Source organism: Sorex fumeus, unplaced genomic scaffold (genome assembly GCF_029834395.1).
Source record: "Sorex fumeus unplaced genomic scaffold, SorFum_2.1 ptg000082l, whole genome shotgun sequence".
Lineage (NCBI taxonomy): Eukaryota > Metazoa > Chordata > Mammalia > Eulipotyphla > Soricidae > Sorex > Sorex fumeus.
Genome location: NW_026606139.1, coordinates 2,457,345 through 2,474,551, shown reverse-complemented (window position 1 = coordinate 2,474,551; position 17,207 = coordinate 2,457,345). Strand labels below are relative to the sequence as shown.

Sequence of the window (17,207 nt, the reverse complement as noted above, 5' to 3'; positions counted from 1 at the left end):
AACAGGAGAATGGGATGAAACATTATTTTGGTAAGGTTTGCTCTCATTAGAAGGCTGATATGACCAGGAAAATCGATCGCCAGGTCATGTCTTGCGGGAAGTTCACAGGGATGGCATGGAGTAGGGTGCTTGGTGAATTTGGCAGGAATCCCCAGCTTATGCCTCTGGATATTGCAGGAATTGCTGTGATCTTGTCCAGATTTGTGACCCAGTGTTAAGCCTTTCTTGGCCCTAGAAGCAGTAAGATAGACCGATGAGTGCCTGGCTTGTGTCTTTAATGAGTAGTTTTCGTAGAGAGAGCCAGTTGGTTCATTTGGACAGGAGAACGGAGTGTTTTTGGGGAAGCTGTGTGACAAGCTCTGTGGTCCCGACAGAGTTCCCCCACCTTCCCTTTCACTAGTGTGGTGGTGACTGGAGGTTACACACTTGGTTGCAGTACTTGCACACGTGATCATGGTGTGCTAGAGATCGCAGATCTGTGCCTTCAGGATCATCGTGCACACTTGCTGGCTGGACTGTGCCCTGAGCCATTGTGGTAGGGATTGACAGTCTCCTTCCAAGGAGCAGGCATTGCCATGACAGGAAGACCTCTTGTCGGCTTGCAAACAGGGATGAGCCAGCTTGTGCTATAAAGTTCTGGGGTTTGACATGCCAGTTTTCCTCCCCTGGCTCTTGGCAGCATAAGAATGAAATGTCTGATGGCAGGAGCCGGAGTGGTTGGCAGACCTAAAGGGCTTGCCCCAGGTGCTTGACAGTGGGCCGAGGAAGATTTACACTGAGAGAGAAGCTGAGAAGCTGAGCTTGGTCAGTGTCTCTGTGCTAAGAGTTCGTTTGATCAGTATTCTGGACTGCAACTTTCCTGGTCAAAGTACAGTCAGAGCCAGCAGCGTTCTCATTCCTTTTTTTTTTTTCCAGCCTCAATTATTTTATCCCTTTATTAATATATTTTTAATTGTTTTCATAAGGTTGTTCATGTTAATTGATTACATTCAATATTTCAACACTAATCTCACCACCATTACATTTTCCCACTGCCATTATTTTGAATTTTTCCACCACCATTCAAGCCTGCCTGCCAAGGGGCAGATGCTAGATAATTTATTTTCTATGGCTTATCATGGATGTCATCAGAGGTCATGCCGCAGCAAAAGTGTCCACGCACTTCTGGAATTCTGAAATTGTAAATGGTGGGGGTCCAGAGATATCTCTGTAGGAGCTAGTCCATTTTGAGATTCATTCGGGAGTCTCTGGATCAAGGCCGTTGATGCGCTGAGATGGCGCCCAGAGGCTAGGACCCCAGGCCAGCGGGGAGACAGGAAGGGTCGGCCTGTCTCCTCCAGAGAGTGCATGTGAAGTCTTAGTCATTGAACCCGCATACTTGGGTTTTTCTCCTGGAGCTGGCGGAGAGGGCACACCCGCTCCATCTGAGGTGCCCTGGAGGAATTGGCTTGGTACGGGGTCCAGAGAGATCTTGGAGAGCTGCTGTCTTCCGGGATTCACTGGCAGCGTCCTCATTCTGTGGGGACCATCAGGCCCTCCTCCAGCTAAGGAAAACCCTGGAGTCTTCAAGCTCTTCAGATGAAGTCTGAGAGTCTGAGAAGTCTTTTGAAGTCTGAGAAATGGTGAACTACTGATTCTAATCAGTGGTCTAGACCAATGAGATATTTTTTTCCGGGGGGTGGGGGTGGGGGCTGGGGGTGGCACACGCTGGCACTGCCCAGTGGCCACTCTTGGCACTCCATTCAGGGGTCATTCCTGGCAGTACTCAGAGGACTGTGGGAAGTGCTGGAGCTCAAACTGGAATTGGCCACATGCAAGGCAAACGCCTTACCCCAGCTCTGGACCGTTGATTCTTAAACTTCATCAAGCCTCAGAATCACCCGAACGCTTGTTAAAACACGGATTACTACTTCCCCGATGCCCAGCCCCCAGTTTCTGGTTCGGAAAGCCTGGGGTGAAGCCGGGACTTTTCCTTTCTAATCTTTTCCTGGGTGACGGGTTGCTGCTTGCGAGACGCCCTGCTGTGAGCTCCACCCGCGCTTTCTCAGCCATGCCACTGTGCTCAGGGTCCAGCGTGCCGTGGCTGGTCAGGTGTTGGGCAAGGGCAGACAGCCTTAGCGTGTGCAGACTGCACTGCTGGTTGGTGGTTCTCAAACAGTTCTGGCAGCACTGCTACTTCCTAGGGCCAGCTTCCGGCTCTCAGGTGTGGACAGAGAACAGGGAATTACTGCAGCAGCCCGGGGGGTAGAGTGTTCTGTGCCTGGGGTGATGGGCAAGGTCTCCAGAAGCCAGCCAACTTCTTTGGGTGCCCACTGTCTCTCTGGGGGGGTGCAGTTCCAGCTTGGTGGCTCAGCCCAACTGCCTCACCCCTAGCTAGTGCTCTTCAGCGAAGTCTTTGAATTGATTGGAAACCGGTCTTTGTCTCACCAAGCCTCTGATTGACCTTTTGATCCCCAGTACATTTGCATAACTTTCTCCCATCTTGTTGACTGAGTAAGTGAACCCGGCTTATGGGTGTAGGTGCCTAAGTGCCACCACGTGGACTCTGGACCTGCATCTCGAGGGCAGCATGTGCTGAGAAGAAGTATAGCATTGGAATTCAGAGCTCTTTGATTTGAGTGTGTACCCAACTTGCTTTGGGCGAGTTGCTTGTACTCTTCTTGATGCCTTGATTCCATTTTTGGACAATGGGGTTAATAATAGTATCGGGGGCCAGAGAGATAGTACAAGTGGGCAGGGTGCTTACCTTGCACATGGCTGACCAGGGTTCAATTCTGGGCACCCCACATGTTCTCCTGAGCCCCACCAGGAGTGAATTCTGAGCACAGAGCCAGGAGTAAGCCCTGAGCACCATTGGTTATGCCCCCCAAACCAGAATTAATAATAATAATAATAATAATAATAATAATAATAGAACCAGTTTGATTAAACCATTGGGAGGATGAAATGTATGTGTTTAGAACCGTGCCTGGCAGGTACTAGCTCTGCATGTTGGCTCTCATCAGGAGGATTGCAATCAGTGTTCTGGGTTTTAGTGAGAGTTGGGGTTCAGCGGATAACTAGGGGTGAGGGTAGGTCCTTGCTTCTCCAGATAGCATGGAGAAAGCCTCAGTCCTTCCACCTAAGAGAGATTTTTTTCTTCCCCTTTCAAGTTCTCCTGCAGTGTTGCCTCTGGGGACCGCTCCTCTACACATCTCAAGTAATCCATGACATATCTTTGTACACAGGTAGCTACAAAAAAAAAAAATCATTTGGTTATTGCTGCCCTGAAGGTTTGGTTTCACAGAGGCCCCTAATATCTCAAGTTATTTACCACTGAGCAACTAAAAATGTGTGCACTGAGACTGATTCAGAGTCAAGGGCATGTTGAGCGAGATACAGGTGCCCCCCCTCCCCGCCCCCACCCCCCCCCACCCCCCCCCAGTAACTCTCAGACTCCTTCATTTGCTAGTATTATGTTTTTAAAAATTCAGATGTCACTGAAAGTAAGTCATGATTTTTATGCTGCAAGCCCTCACCCCCACCTACTGTGTCAAATAAAGAATAGTAGTATCTGGTTTGTGCCTCCTTCCAGTGTTTTAATTGCTTTGAGGTCTATGGGGATGGGTGTAGAGGAACACATAGGTGAAAAATCAGCCTTTGAAAGCTCCGATTTTTTACCCTTCCTTGTCCTGAAACTTCGAGCATCAGCTCTCATCTGTCAAAGTGTAAATCAGCAATTAAAACCCAAACAGCCAAATGCCAAAGATGACCTGAAGCACAAAGCAACTGACAAACAAGTCCGGACAAATCGACGGGTAATTTATAAGCTTTGCCCTAAAATCTAATTATTTGGCAATTCGAATTTGCAGCCAGCCAGGGCTCGGCAATAAATTTAACCCGCCATAAATTATTTAGGAGCAGGCTGTGGTGTAAATCAAAACCACGAGTGTTTGTTTAAGAAATAAGCTCCTTGTGCATAAAATGTCTTTTTTTCTTTTCTTTTCTTTTTTTTTTAAACTAAGGGAGAAGCTGTTCAGCAAACCGTGCCCTGAGGGTTGCCCAGTGCAGCCCTCAAGCCTCCCTCTCGCTTCCCGCTTCCCTTTGGCCAGGAGGCTTCTTGGTCCTTCGGGGAAGGGCCCATCTTTGCCTGGGAATTTTATTCCCACACCAAGTATTTGGGGAGAGCCCTTTGCTTTCAGCAGGTCCTGCTCTGTCTACTTAGTGGGTCGATGATGTTGCTTTTGGATTTTACAGAATCTTTCTCTGCAGGGACTCACACTTCTCTGGGGGTTTGTTAGCAGGGGAAGAAAAAGGAGAGATTTGCTGTTGCTGTTTCTAACTAGAGTGAATGCTGCTTCCTGGGTTGCGGGGGGACACCCTGAGAAGTGCTTAGACAGGACCCCAGAAATATGCATTCAGGCAGAGAAGAAGCTCTGCTGTGGGAAGAAAATCCATCGCTAAACCCTCTGTCCCATTGTCAAGAAACTCAACGGCCTACCCCAAGTCCCTTCTACTTAAAATCCTTTTGTTGTGGTCCTATCTTCAAGTGTAATCTTATCACTGCAGACACTTCAGATGAAGGGAGTTTGAATACTCTGAAAACAACCTGCACGTTTATTTCTTGTAATCTACTGATTGGGGCTGTGAAGCTTCATTTGAAATGCTGCTGCGGTTTTGTCCTCCGTTTGCTGGGGTTCCAAGTTGAACCAATTAGAAAGCAGCTGTGCTTAAAATCTCTGCTCCAACAAAACATCTAATCATGTTAAAAGGTAAAAGAACATTACTTGGTACTGCCTTTTTATTTTTCAGTCTTTCTTCTCTCTGTCTCTCTGTCTCTGTTTCTCTCTCAAACACAGGCAAAACCACCACCCCCCCACCTCCACTCCCAAGATTTACTGTTGGCATTTTATTGAAGGAGATAGCAGATACACAAGAGGGTTGAACCATGAATACTTTGGAAAAAATTCTAGTCCTTTGACTCTTGTCCTTAGCTGTCAGATGTTGGCCAGTTTCCATCTTCCATCATCACACAAGCTTTGGGGTTAATGATGCTTTTTTGGGGGCCAGCTAGTAGTGCAAGTACCTTGTCTATGGTGTAGGGCGACCAGCTGTCCCTATTTTAGCACCAAAAGATCCGTGATTAGGAGACCCTTGGTCCCAGGCAGACAGTAAGTGGGGGTACTGGTGTTTTGTGGCTGCCGAGAAAGAATGAGAAACCACATCTCATTGATGAGAGGCAGAGGGCCAGGCACTTCGGAGAGTGATAGTCTGTGTTTGAATCCTGGCTCTCCCATCAGCTGTGTTTGTGGTGGGGTGAATCAAACCCCCACCACGTTCCTGTGGAGAGCTCAGTGAATGCAGGTTTTTCTGTGAGGGCCATTTGCCTGACTTCTGTCTTGCCACCGGTTCCTCCCTTGTAACAGGTTGCGAGAGGGAGGCCTGTGCCACAGGGCCCTGGCACTGCTGGCTCTCTGGTGTCTGGGCTCCAGCTCCAGCATGCCTCCTGGGTCATTGATCCCCTGGAGGAGGCCCTCGCGTGACATTTCTTTGGGACTCTGCCTGGACGGGTTTTGCCGTTGCTCTTGCAGCTTGGTCGCAGCCTTTCTTCCTCAGAGAGCAGACTGAGTCCCCGAAGATAACCTTCCCCGTGATAGAACCAGATCTTGTGTCACCCTGCAGACATTGAAAGCTGCTTGTCCCCTCTCTTTAAATCTCATTTCCCTGTTGGGAGCCCTGGCTCTGTCTGTCAGCAGCAGGGTAGCCTTGACCAAACCTCAACTTTGGCGATCTTCACTTATCTATAAAATGGGGATAATAGTGATTCCCACCTCACAAGTCATCAGGGCGATTCAGTAAGATCGTTTGTAGTGTCTGGACACGGAATGAGAGAAATACCTCAGTGAAGGGAAGGACTGAAATGATTCCTTTTCCCATGTATCTTCAAGGCCGTTGGAGCAGACGCCTTTCCCATGCCTCAGACACTCCAGAGAGGGTTGCCATATCTCGGTGTATCTGTTTGTGTCCATATCTAGCTCCTGCCTTGTGAATAGTAGGTGCTGCAGTACTTTTATTATACTGCAGTACTACTGAGTACTCAGTACTCAGTACTGAGTCTGAGAGGAAGGGCCTGATTTCCGGGATTGGTGCAAGATAGGAAAGCATGTTTTTTTTTTTTCTTTTTGGGTCACACCCGGCAATGCATAGGGGTTACTCCTGGCTCTGCACTCAGGAATTACTCCTGGCGGTGCTCAGGGGACCATATGGGGTGCTGGGAATCGAACCCGGGTCGGCCGCGTGCAAGGCAGACGCCCACCCGCTGTGCTGTCACTCCAGGAAAGCATGTTTGAAAGCACTCTGTAAACTGAAAAACACCCCACTCAGTATGTTCTTGCACTTAGATTTCTTGTAGGGCATTGTTCATTATTTATTCACATTTCTTTTCTGCTCACTAGTCTGTGCACTTCTCCAAAGCAGAGACTGTCTACTCTCTAAATCCCGCTCCCACACCTGTACGGTGCCTTGCATCCCGCAGACACTCAGGGAATTCTGATGGAGTGAAATGTGAAATGGTATCCGTGAGTAAAGACTTGGGGACCAGCTGCTAGAGGCAGGATGAAGGGGTGGCAGAGACAAACCCTTCCTTCCTTTCCTGGGCTCCCCGATAGATGCGACTCCTGGTGCGAGTGGGGAATGGGGAGGAGGAGGGACAGGAAGGAGCTTTCTCCTCGGAGCGTCGGACCCTCGGTGCTTCTCCTTAGACACAGCTACATGGACTCTTGAGTTGGAGTCAGTGGGGTCCACCTACAGCGTCGAGGTGACCTCTCTGATCTTGGTCAGCTGAAAACCACTGACCGGGTGGGGTAAACCACACGCGCCCCGCTGAGTCGGCAGGTGCCAGCTTGTTACGATCGGGTCTCTCCTATAGGAACGGGCTGTTGAGGCTGGTACTGTGACGTTCTGAGCTTGACTGGACCTTCCGGTGGAAACTCCTGTTTTGCCTCGGCAGTGACAGAAGTGCGTATACTGATGAGCAAGGCCACTGCTGCATTGGCTGTGGTGCCGGAGAGCACCCTCATACTCCTGTTCGTATACCCGCCCTTGGAGGGCCGAGGAAGCCTGTGGTCAGGCTAGTGCCACTGGAGAGCTGTGTTTGTGATAGTTCCACTTTGCTGGGTCTGGGGGCCCTGGCCCCTGCACGTTTCAGGGTCCCCCCTTGAAATGTGGGAGACTATTTTTTTTTTTTTTTGCATGGAGCAAAGACCACCTGGCTCCCCTTCCTGGGGAGGTCTGAGTACTTGGTGGGGAGAGAAGGGGGAGGTGTCCAGGGAGACCAGAGGAGGGGAGGCTTGAATACTTAGCGGCTGTGGGGGAACGGAGTCCAGGTTTCCAGACAGTCTACGGGGGTCGCTGCCTCCGTGCTGGCCAGAGTAGGAGCTGAAGCGCTTACTGTTTCAAAATAAATACTAATGAAATTCTAGATCTATAACAACATTTCAGATATCTAAAACAAACCATGTGCTTGTAAAAAAGTGGAAAGAGATCAACTTTAAGCCATAAATTCTTGGTAATAGAGGGTTTTTTTCTATTTATGTTTGATAGATATTTTTGTTTCCAGAGGAATGTCAACTCCTAATTTCATAATGTATCATGGGCTTAAGAAAATTGAATTTAATAAAAGCCAGAGATGAATGGCATCCTTAAAGGTCCCCACACTTGTCTTTATTAGCAGGACAAACTGCAGGTCTCCAAACACAGCTTCTCTCCAAATGGAAGTCTAAATGAAAAGTACGGTTGTGCGCCAGGTTCGATCTCGTTGTGGCCTCCTTGCCCACTGCGCAGCTCAGAGCACTTTTGGGAAACGATGTCTTCTGCAGGGGCCAGGCGGGAGAGGTCAGGATTTCAGAAGGCCCTGGAGCCCCACTTCCGAGTTAGGGGTTTGGGCGAGCTGATTGAGGGGCCAGGGGACCAGTGCCTCAATATATGTGTATGTCTCAATTTTGTTTTTCAAACTCTCGTCTGACTGGCCTGCTGGGTGGCGCTCTGTGGAGAAGCAGAGGCCTGCCAGCTGGGGGATAAGGTCCGAGGTCTCCTCCCTGGAGAGGAAGGTGCCTGCCCTCCCTCCCGTCTCACCCCTGTCTCTGCTGTGCAGCCTTTCTGCCCGTCCTGTCTCTGGGCCTCGCAGCAGCCTTCCAATCTTTGGGAATCCACCCAGACCCTTTGAACTTGTTTGGCCCGAGAGCGGAATGCCTTGGCGTGGTCTCAGGCTGCTGGGGTGTATTGGGTTGACCTGGATGCTTTCCAAGCAAGCCCGAGAGGAGCAGGCTGTTGCAGGGGGCCCTGGGCTGTATCTCCCTCCCCCTCGCCCAGAGCACTGGTCTGCTTGGCTCAGTGGAGGACGGGGACCCTTGAGCGGCGGCGGGCACCCCGGGTGTGGGTGCCGAGCCGCAGAACCTCCCCGCGCTGCGGCAGGGGCCTTTCCCACATGCTAATTTTACTTAGAGGATTTTTGCTTTTATTTATTTTTTTTTATTATTTCCTATTTGTCTCTTCCAGATGTTTTCAGGGCAGTTTTGTGTGTGTGTGTGTGTTGTAAACTAATTCCATTCATGTTTTAAAAATTTATGAAAGCGCTAATAAAAATGTCAAAGTGGTAAAAATGTTAGCTTTTCCTCTGCTTTGATTAAATTTTGCAAACTGTTTTTGAATATTAAAAAGCAATAATTTTTTTTATTCTCTCTCCCCGCGTTCCTCTTCTCTCGGCTCCGCGCGTGCTCTCCCCTGCCCTCTTTCCCCCCGCCGGTGCGGGCCTCCCTTCCCAGGAGCGATGAGGAGCGCGCGCACAGCCAGTGTTCTGCAAGCCTGTTTGCACACCAGGACCTTGGTGCTGTGCATCTCTATTAAATAACGGAGACAAATTAATCTTAGAGACACCAAACAAATTGTCACTCCTCCTCCTTCTCTTCCATTACGTTCCAGTGGGCTGGGAAGGGCTGGCTGAGCGGTGGGGGGGGGGGTGCGGGGGTGGCGGCAGGGAGAGGGGGCACTGCCTGGGAGAAAGGTGGGAAGCACCCGCTCCTATTACTCTTACTCAGTTTTCTCCGACTCTTGCGTATCCCCTTTGGCTTTGTTTATTATTTATACCGCTTTTTTTAAATTTTTTTGTAAAAGCGATTTGAAGAAACTCATTGGCCCTGTTTAAATTTCATCTGCAGAATTGTGTGCACTGCCCTGATGGCTGGGTGTCTGTGTGGCTGGAGATCCAGGGCTCATTCCGGGGCAGGAACGTGGGCAAGGGGGGTGTGGGCCGGAGAAGGCAACCAGCGAGAGAATCAGTAGGGGCAAACTGGAGGCGATTGGCATCTTCCTTCCCTTTCCAGAGGGTGGGAGGTGGGTGAGTGGGTGGGCGTTCAGCCCTTGGGACCCTTGAGGATATCAGCAAAAGTAGGGTTAGGATGGCCCCCGAACTGGCACCGTCTCAGTCCGTCTTAAGTTTGACCTGACAGGAACCAATGAGCCCAGAACACGGTCAGTTTTGACTCTGAGCTGTTAATCGAAATGGTCATTCCTTTTTTTTTTTTTCTTCCTTCTTTATCGTTCTAGGAAATCATCGAGTTCCCCATCCTGAAACTAAATGGGCGAACCATGGAGATCGAATCCACCTTTCACATGTATGTCCAGCCCGTGGTGCACCCACAGCTTACTCCCTTCTGTACAGAGGTAAGGGCCACGGGCTGGGCCACGGGGCTGCTGGGATGGAGTTTGCATTCTGGGAGCCCTGTACAGCTGCTCACGGGAAGCTTGGCTGTGACCCACAGTTAAGGGAGAAGCGCAGTGGGCCCAGAGGGTGGCTTCGGACACTCTGGTCACTGTGGGAGAGCCGTGGCACAGTCCTGTCCTAGCCTTCTGCTCCCTTTGCCCCTCCTTGCCGCCTCTGCTGGCAGGTGACCAGTGCCCCGGGGAGCAGGACAATGTTTCTGGGCTCAGGCTCCCCGGTCCTGTCTTGTAGGTCCCTGGAGAGAGGTGGAGCTTTCAGTTCCTTGGAAGGTTCTGTTCACCTTTCGTCAGCACCCTGCTGCCGTGTCTCTGTCCTTGGGTGGTGACCCTGCAGGGGGCATCAGTTAGGATGGTGCCAGTGTGCCTGTAACGGAAGGAGGAAGCCAGCCACTGGGGCGGGGTGGCAGGAGGGAAGTGCCCTGGCCTTTTCCTCGGTGGGTGCCAGACTTTGCCCCCATGCCAGCAGGTTGGTATAGACAGACCTCGCTTTCGGCAGATGGCTGAAGCTGGGCCTGAGGGTTTTGATGCTTCCGGGAGGCTCCTCAGAGCCTTTGGCGGAGAGGAGGTACCCTGAAGAGTTCACCCCACTGGACCGCATGGAGAAGCCCTCTGTGGCCCCTTTCCCCGGGCGGGGTCTTGTGACGTGCTCTGGGGTGACCACAGACTGGTGTGGAGTCGTGGGTCAGGACACCGTGGTTGTAGCAGTGAGGAACAGCACAAGGGTTTCCTAATCATTTGAGAATCTGAGGCATTAGAGACTTTGTGTTTCCATCCAGAGTTCTGTGTTATGCAGAGAAGGGAAATGGGGGGAATGAATTGTGATCCTCCCCAACAGCCTTGGTGTGGGGTAGGTTGGGGAAAGGCCTGGGGGCCACTTGTGGGCGGCTTAGTTGGCCCTGAGATGACTTAGCTCCAACGAAGGGGCCATCTGGGACTTGCCGCCAGGGTTTGCTCCCTGGTCTCGGTGCGGGGAGTTCACCTTTCATCATTTCAACCGGCGGTGTCTCTCTGGCCCCCTGTTGAATCTTCCTTCCCCCGAGAACTGCCTACACCGCCAGAGGGCGCTCATCTTTTCTTCTTGCCCCCTGTGAGATCACCATTTTAAAGACAAGGAAGAGCGCCTTTCCTGGATCCAGCCAATCACCTCAGCCCTGTGGAAGTAGTGTTGTCAGCCTGTCATCCTCCTCTCTCTCTGCCCCCCAGCTGTGGGGGAATCCAGCATTAGTTAAGCTGCGTTAGTTTGGCATAGTCAGAGCGTTGCTGGGTCTTGGCCTTCGACAGGGGTGGATGTTGGGGAGTGTTGGGAAAACAGCTTTTACCCCAAAGCAGGGCAGGGGAATGGGTTGTGAGAGCCTGATGAAAGTGCAGTTTCTTGTTCCAGAGAGTTCCCTCATGGACAACCCCCTCCCCCCTCCGCCATAATTGGGAGGTAGCAGGCCTGGTGAGCTGGGCCTCTCTGAGGCTTATGCTGAAAGTGGACGTTCCTGAACCTGCCTTTGTGTCTCAGGTCCCAGAGCTCCAGACTTGCCCTCGTTTCCTTCCTGCCTTTCTATCCCTCCTCCAAGCGACCCGCTTCCTCTCGCCCTCAGCCCCGAGTCTGACCAGAGGCTGCTCTCTCAGTCTGTGGCTGCACTTGGGGTCCTTCTGCCTGCAGACGGCTGCCCCCGCCGTCCTCCTGGACTCTGGTCAGGGTCACCTTCTCTGGGAAGCCGTAGCCTCCTGGCGGCCCCTGAACCATCGAGTCTGCTGTCGGTGCCCCCACTCCTCAGGAGACTGCACTGCTTGTGGGGCAGAAGCTCCAGCTGACCCTTCTCCGGTGCCATCCTTAGGCCCTGGAACCAGCCCCTTTCTGAACCAGATGAACGTTATCAGAGACTTACTCAGTCACGACATGCTTCTCCCTGCTGTTGTTGTATTGCTGACTTGTTCTGTCAGCTTTGGGTCATTTAAGTCAGAGGTTCTCAAACTTACCTGGCCTGCCACCGTCTTTGCAGGAAAAAAAGAAAAAACACTCAGTATCCCAGGAAGCATCCCACCCCCACCCCCAGTTGGAATCGAGGCCGCTACTGCCCCCACATCTGCACAGCGCCCCTCAGGGGGCAGAGTCGCTCTCTTGGCAAGCTGACCTAAATATTGCCCTGTCTCCGTACGGGATGGCACTGTGGGGGGGGGGGTGGCACAGGGTGAGCGTCATGCCTGGCAGGAGCTGCTTCATGGGGGTAGGAGCAGAAGCAGAATTTTATCATATGTGAGGAACAGCCCAGTGTTCCACAGTACTGAGTGGCTACTCTGGAAGGGCTTTGTTCTTGAGCATCTGGAGTCCTTGGGAACCCTGGCCACTGTGTGTGTGTGTGTGTGTGTGTGTGTGTGTGTGTGTGTGTGCATGTGTGCATACACATGTGAGTGTATATGCAGGTGAGACTTGAGGACACACAGGAGCTCATGCATGTGGGGAAGGAGGAGCTGGTTAACAGAAGTGGGGTTGTGCGTGGGTGAGGATGGAGCCCACCTCAGAACCCCTCCTGCTCTTTGTACTGAATGCGCTCTTGCCTTCTCGGGGGTCCCTGCTCAGTTCCTGTCCACAGTCTGCCCAGAAGAGCCGTGGCTTTGGCAGGAACAGGCGGGGCGGGCCCTTTCCCGCCACCTCTGGAATCAGCCCCACTCACCCCAGCCCCGTACCCTGCCGCTGGGCTGCCGCGCGGTCTCTGACCATGGGCGTCCTCCTCCTCCTTGTTGTCATGAAAAACCTAGAAAAATACCCATTTTGCTAAATGCCTGTAAAGGGCTTTGTCTTGCACCTGTACTTATAAAGGGTGAGATTTATTGGTCTCTTTGTCTGAGGAGAAAGAGTGGGTCTGATTATCAGATTGCACACCAGAGACAAGTGCTTATGTAATCAACAAACTGTCTTGGTGTCAGAATACGATTGTGTTGGAGATAAACTGCGAAAGGAGAAAGCGCTGGGCGCTGACGGGCTCTGGGCGAGCAGGAGCTGCCTGTCCACCGCTGCTGCCTGAAGGAGCTGGTGATTGTGAGGACACGGGGACAAAGCCCTGGCGTGGGAGGGACCGCAGCCCCCAGCCGCGTTATCAGTCAGGGTCAAAAGCCCCTCGCCTGTGGCTTCCGAGTCTGGAGAAGCGGGAGTTAATCTTTAATCCCTCGGTGAAAGGAGCCAGGGAGCACACATTAATTCTCCCTCTCACCTCTCCTTCTTTAAGTGGCGAAGGTCTCTGAGCTCTGTTTAGCCTGTGAGCCCTGCTTCTCAGCTTAATAATACTTGGCTCTGCTCTAGTACCTTCCACGGGAGGATGTGAAAGCTTTTTACAAACACACATTAACCCAAGTGGGGATGGGCTCCCGTGTAGCGTGAGGGGCCTGGGGGAAATTTTAGGTCGAACTTCCTACAGCTGATCTCCCCGAACTGCCTCTCCCGCAGGAGCGGTGGTCCAGGCCTCCCCTGCCTGGGGTCTCTGTAACCTGTCAGTGTCGGAGACAGGGGCTGATTTTCTCAATCTCACCCCTTCTGCATGCCGTGCTGTGCAGAGATGAGGTGGTGGGGTCGTCCATTGTGGGAGGCGTGGGGCGGCCTCCCCCTGCAAGGCTGCCCCGGGGTCCGTGTGGGAGTCCTTCGGGAAGCGCAGCCCCTGCTAGGGGCTCAGCTAGTCAAAGCTGGAAGCGATGGAAGGTGCCAGCCCTGGGCGTTGGTGACCAACAGGATAGGCTCCTGAGGGCGGGCGTCTCTGGGCCCTCCCCAGGCCCGCATTGGCAGGGGGCGCCCAGCCGCAGCCAGCGCTTTTGGGGAGATGGTTGTGGACTGAAGCAGGAGTTCTCGCACTCAGGCTCTGCCGTGACCTGGGGCTCTCCCCCATCCTCCCTCTCTCCGCTTCTCCTCTGGGCTCAGGCCCTCCCTCTGCTGGGCAGTTCCGGGGTCTCCGGCGCCAGGAGAGGGTGTGGCGGTGCCAGCCGGGTGGGCATGCTGTGGGTTAAAGCCGTGCGGAGCAACAGTGTAGTTAATCTTTCTAATTTATTTTCCTTTTAGACCATGGGAAGTCTGTAGGCAGCAGCTGTTACCCAATTAAAATACAGATTAATATAAAAACAGTTTCTGGAATATAAAATAGAGTGGCTGTGTCCTTACACTTCCTTAAAATACCACCTAATAATGACTTGATGAACTACAGAAACCCACCTAGAGGAACTCAGCGTTCTTAAAATGAAAATTTCTTCCCTAAAAGGTGTGTATTACCATTCCCTGTAAGTCTCTGGGAGAGAGTGGCCTCCCTCCTCCAGCCGGCGGCGTCTTGCCTGCAAGTTGGGTCTTTGGTATTCACTAAATGCGATTAGGGTTTAATTGGAGTTTAATCCCCCCACCCCCTCTCAAACAAAATAAAAGTTTCCCAGCCAGCCTGAAAGAAGGTGACTGTGGAAGTCCGGGGAGCTCCTGCCTGTGTCTTTCCTGGGACTGCCGGCTGCTCCCCGCTCCCCGCACGCCATGCCACGCAGCAGCTCACCCACGCCCCCCACAGTTTGCACCACAGGGTCTTGGAACCTGATGCTTGAAGTGAGGCGCGTGTGGGGAGACCCGGGTTCCTGAATAACATCACCTCACCCAGCATCACCCGCGCCTGGGGCCATTTTTACTGTCCACAACTTGTCAGGAAACAAGCATTATTCAAGGCCTTTTTTTGTGGGCTCACTCCTAGGTGTCTTTTTCCTGCAGGCACACGGGTTGAGGGCCCAGGTACCAGGGATGCCTGTGGGTGCCCCCACCTCTCACAGACTTGGTGTTGGGGGGACACGCTGATCCTGGCCTCTCACGGAAGGGGGCGACCTAAAGCCAAGAGCACCTCTCTCGGGGACACGCTCCCCAAGGGCTGTTGGTACCCCTGGAATTCTCTGGCTCTGGGAGCGGAATTTCCTCAAGCTTATAGTTTATGGGGGCGTTACAAGCATGTGACTGTTAAAGACATATGGAATGCGAGTGGAAGCTGGACAGGGTCTGAGCCGCCCCTCACTCCCCCAGGCCCCGTGCACAGAGAGCAGTGTGCCCCGTCTCAGGCAGGGCGTGGTGGGGGAGGTCTGAAAGCCCCCTGGGCCTGATTCCTGAGGCTCGTGTGCAGTCTGAGCGGGGAGCAGCGGAGGCCAGAGACTCCGGGAGGGGCATCCCCCGGAGGGCAGGGGCCTGGGCACATGCGGCCCTGCACCTGGCATCACGCCCATCTGCTGTTTCTCTTCCTCTCCCTCAGCTCACCGGGATCATTCAAGCCATGGTGGATGGCCAGCCAAGCCTGCAGCAAGTGCTGGAGGTAGGTGGAGTGACCTTTAATTCCTAACCCCTGAACCCTTCCCGCTGCCTTTCTCTCCCGCCCTCCTGAGGTTGTAGCCGTGTAATCTGCCTATGATTATAGCTTGATTAGAATAACATTTGCTGTCACATCAGTGACATGCTGTTGAGAGTATTGAACCATTGATCTGTCATCTCCAGCTGTTCCCGTCAGGCTCCTGACAGGATGTCCGAGCGTTGCCCGGCCTCAGCCGCGGCGCCCCCTCCCGCCGTGGCCCTGCTGGGGCCTGCTCTGGGCGCCGCCAGCGGGGCGGCTGGGGAGCGGGGAGTGGAGTGGCAGCACCCCGGAACTGGCCCCCGGGGGGCTCGAGGTGTTTTTGTTTAGCTTGAGCGTCGGCGCCTGGTGGCATGTGAGCACTTCATTAACTCACCCAGCACTTCTGTCGTCGATGGCTTTTGTTTGCCATCAGCTCCTCCAGGAGGTGCGTGCCGCCCACCCGGCCCTCTGCAGCTGGCGGCGGGTTGCGCGGCCCGCCGGGGTGCAGAGGCTGCCGGGGTAATGCTTCCTAATCAGAATAATGACAGCACTCGCCTGTGGGAGGGAATCGAATGAAAGGCTTCAGACCCCTTGGCGGAGACCACGCTTCTAGGATGTTCTCCCCAGGGAGCTGGGAAAGGTTAAGGCGCTTGTCTCATGCTGCTGCCTGTAGCAAGAGGGAAGGGCAGGCCTTGGCCTTCCTGGGGGCTCTGCAGAGAGGGAGAAGGCCCTGTCCTGCCTCTCCCAGGGGAGGGCGGGGGAGAGAGAGAGCCGGTGAGTCGCGTTTGTTTGATGCTTTCCCTAGTTTCCAGAACCAGGAACCCAGAAAGTTCCCATGGACACAAGAAAGCAGAGGAATCGTAGGGCACCTCTGAGTTGGAAGTGGTCAGCCACAGGAAGTGGGGTGTGGTCGGCAGGCATCGAACCCAGGCCTCCACCTGTGAGAGCACGCGCTCCAGCCCTGCGAGCTCCCTCTTTTGCTTAAACCCAGGAGCCAAGAGGTCCTGAGGAATGCAGGCTGGACTTCCTGGGGCCTCTCGAGGGTGTGGGGCCAGGCCCAGTGCTCCCTTTGGCTGGCAGTGTGGAGGCCTCTGCCAAACCCTTACACCGTGGTAGGGTCTGCGCTGGGCGCCTGCAGTAGATGCCAAGAATGCACAAGGCTCTCTAAGGGGTCTCAGTCCCCGCTGACCCCCTTGTTGGAGGGAAGTCTTGCTCCAGTGACTGAGGAGGCTCCACGGCATGACTGCTCTCCAGACTCAGAAAGAGGGGACCCAGCCCGCCGTTGTCCCAGTCAGTTCCACAGCTGGGGCTGGACTCTGAGGGAGGCCTGCCTGGCTGGCATGTTGGGAGAGGCTGCTTGCTCAGCCAGCGCCAAACCCAGACCGTTTTCCTGGTGGGATTCCGGGGCGCCCCCCTGTGGGACCCAGGCCTGCCTGAGGGAAGGATCTTGGAGCACCAGAAGTTCCCCTGCAGGGGGATGCTGCTGCATCACCATACTTGCTGGATGAGGAGAGATTCCTGGGTGCGTTGCCGGAGTGGCCTGGGTAATGTGGCACCGTGTGGTCTGAGCAGCACCGTATCCTGCCGGCCCGACTGGCTGAGATCCCCAGGAGACGCCCCGGGCTTCCTGAGCACTGGTGGGCTCCGCTGGGCCCTTTAGACCTTTGGTGGCCCAGCAGACTGGGGCTGGCCATGGTGGCTCCTCCAGCCGTTTGTCCATTCAGAGCAGGGCAGGAAAAGGACAGGTCTGATTCCATGGGTACTGCCTAGAAGGTACCCACTAGGATTCACTGCCGGAGTTAGTGCTGGGCCCAGAGGGCCTGGGGCATCTCCTGGTGAAGGCCAGGCCTTGCTGGGCACTGCCTGTTGGATCCCTGTCCTGCTTTCTTCTCTAGGACCACTTTGTGGAGGAGGGTATTGGGGGGGGGCCCTAGCATGCAGGGGGCTGAGTGAGTCAGAGGGGGTGAGTCCACTAACTTAGGGAGCTCCAGGTTTGCCTTCCCTCTGTTCTTGGGGAAAGTCTTTTTGTTTCCTTTGGGCAAGGGAGAGGGGAGTGCGGGAGAGAAGCCATGTGTTACCATGGAGCCAGGGAGGGTGCTGGGCCCTGCCCACCACTGCATCAGCACGCAT

General features: G+C 53.6%; 1 protein-coding gene across 4 annotated transcripts in view; it reads left to right on the top strand.

Moving 5' to 3' along the window:
* Positions 1 to 17,207, top strand: part of ERI3 (ERI1 exoribonuclease family member 3) — a 125,596-nt gene that overhangs the window by 22,258 nt on the left and 86,131 nt on the right. For all 4 annotated transcript variants that reach the window (XM_056130956.1, XM_056130955.1, XM_056130954.1 and 1 more), the window contains exons 4-5: positions 9,583 to 9,699; positions 15,003 to 15,062. In XM_056130956.1, the coding sequence (XP_055986931.1) occupies positions 9,583 to 9,699; positions 15,003 to 15,062 (177 nt within the window). The remainder of the gene's footprint in view (positions 1 to 9,582; positions 9,700 to 15,002; positions 15,063 to 17,207) is intronic.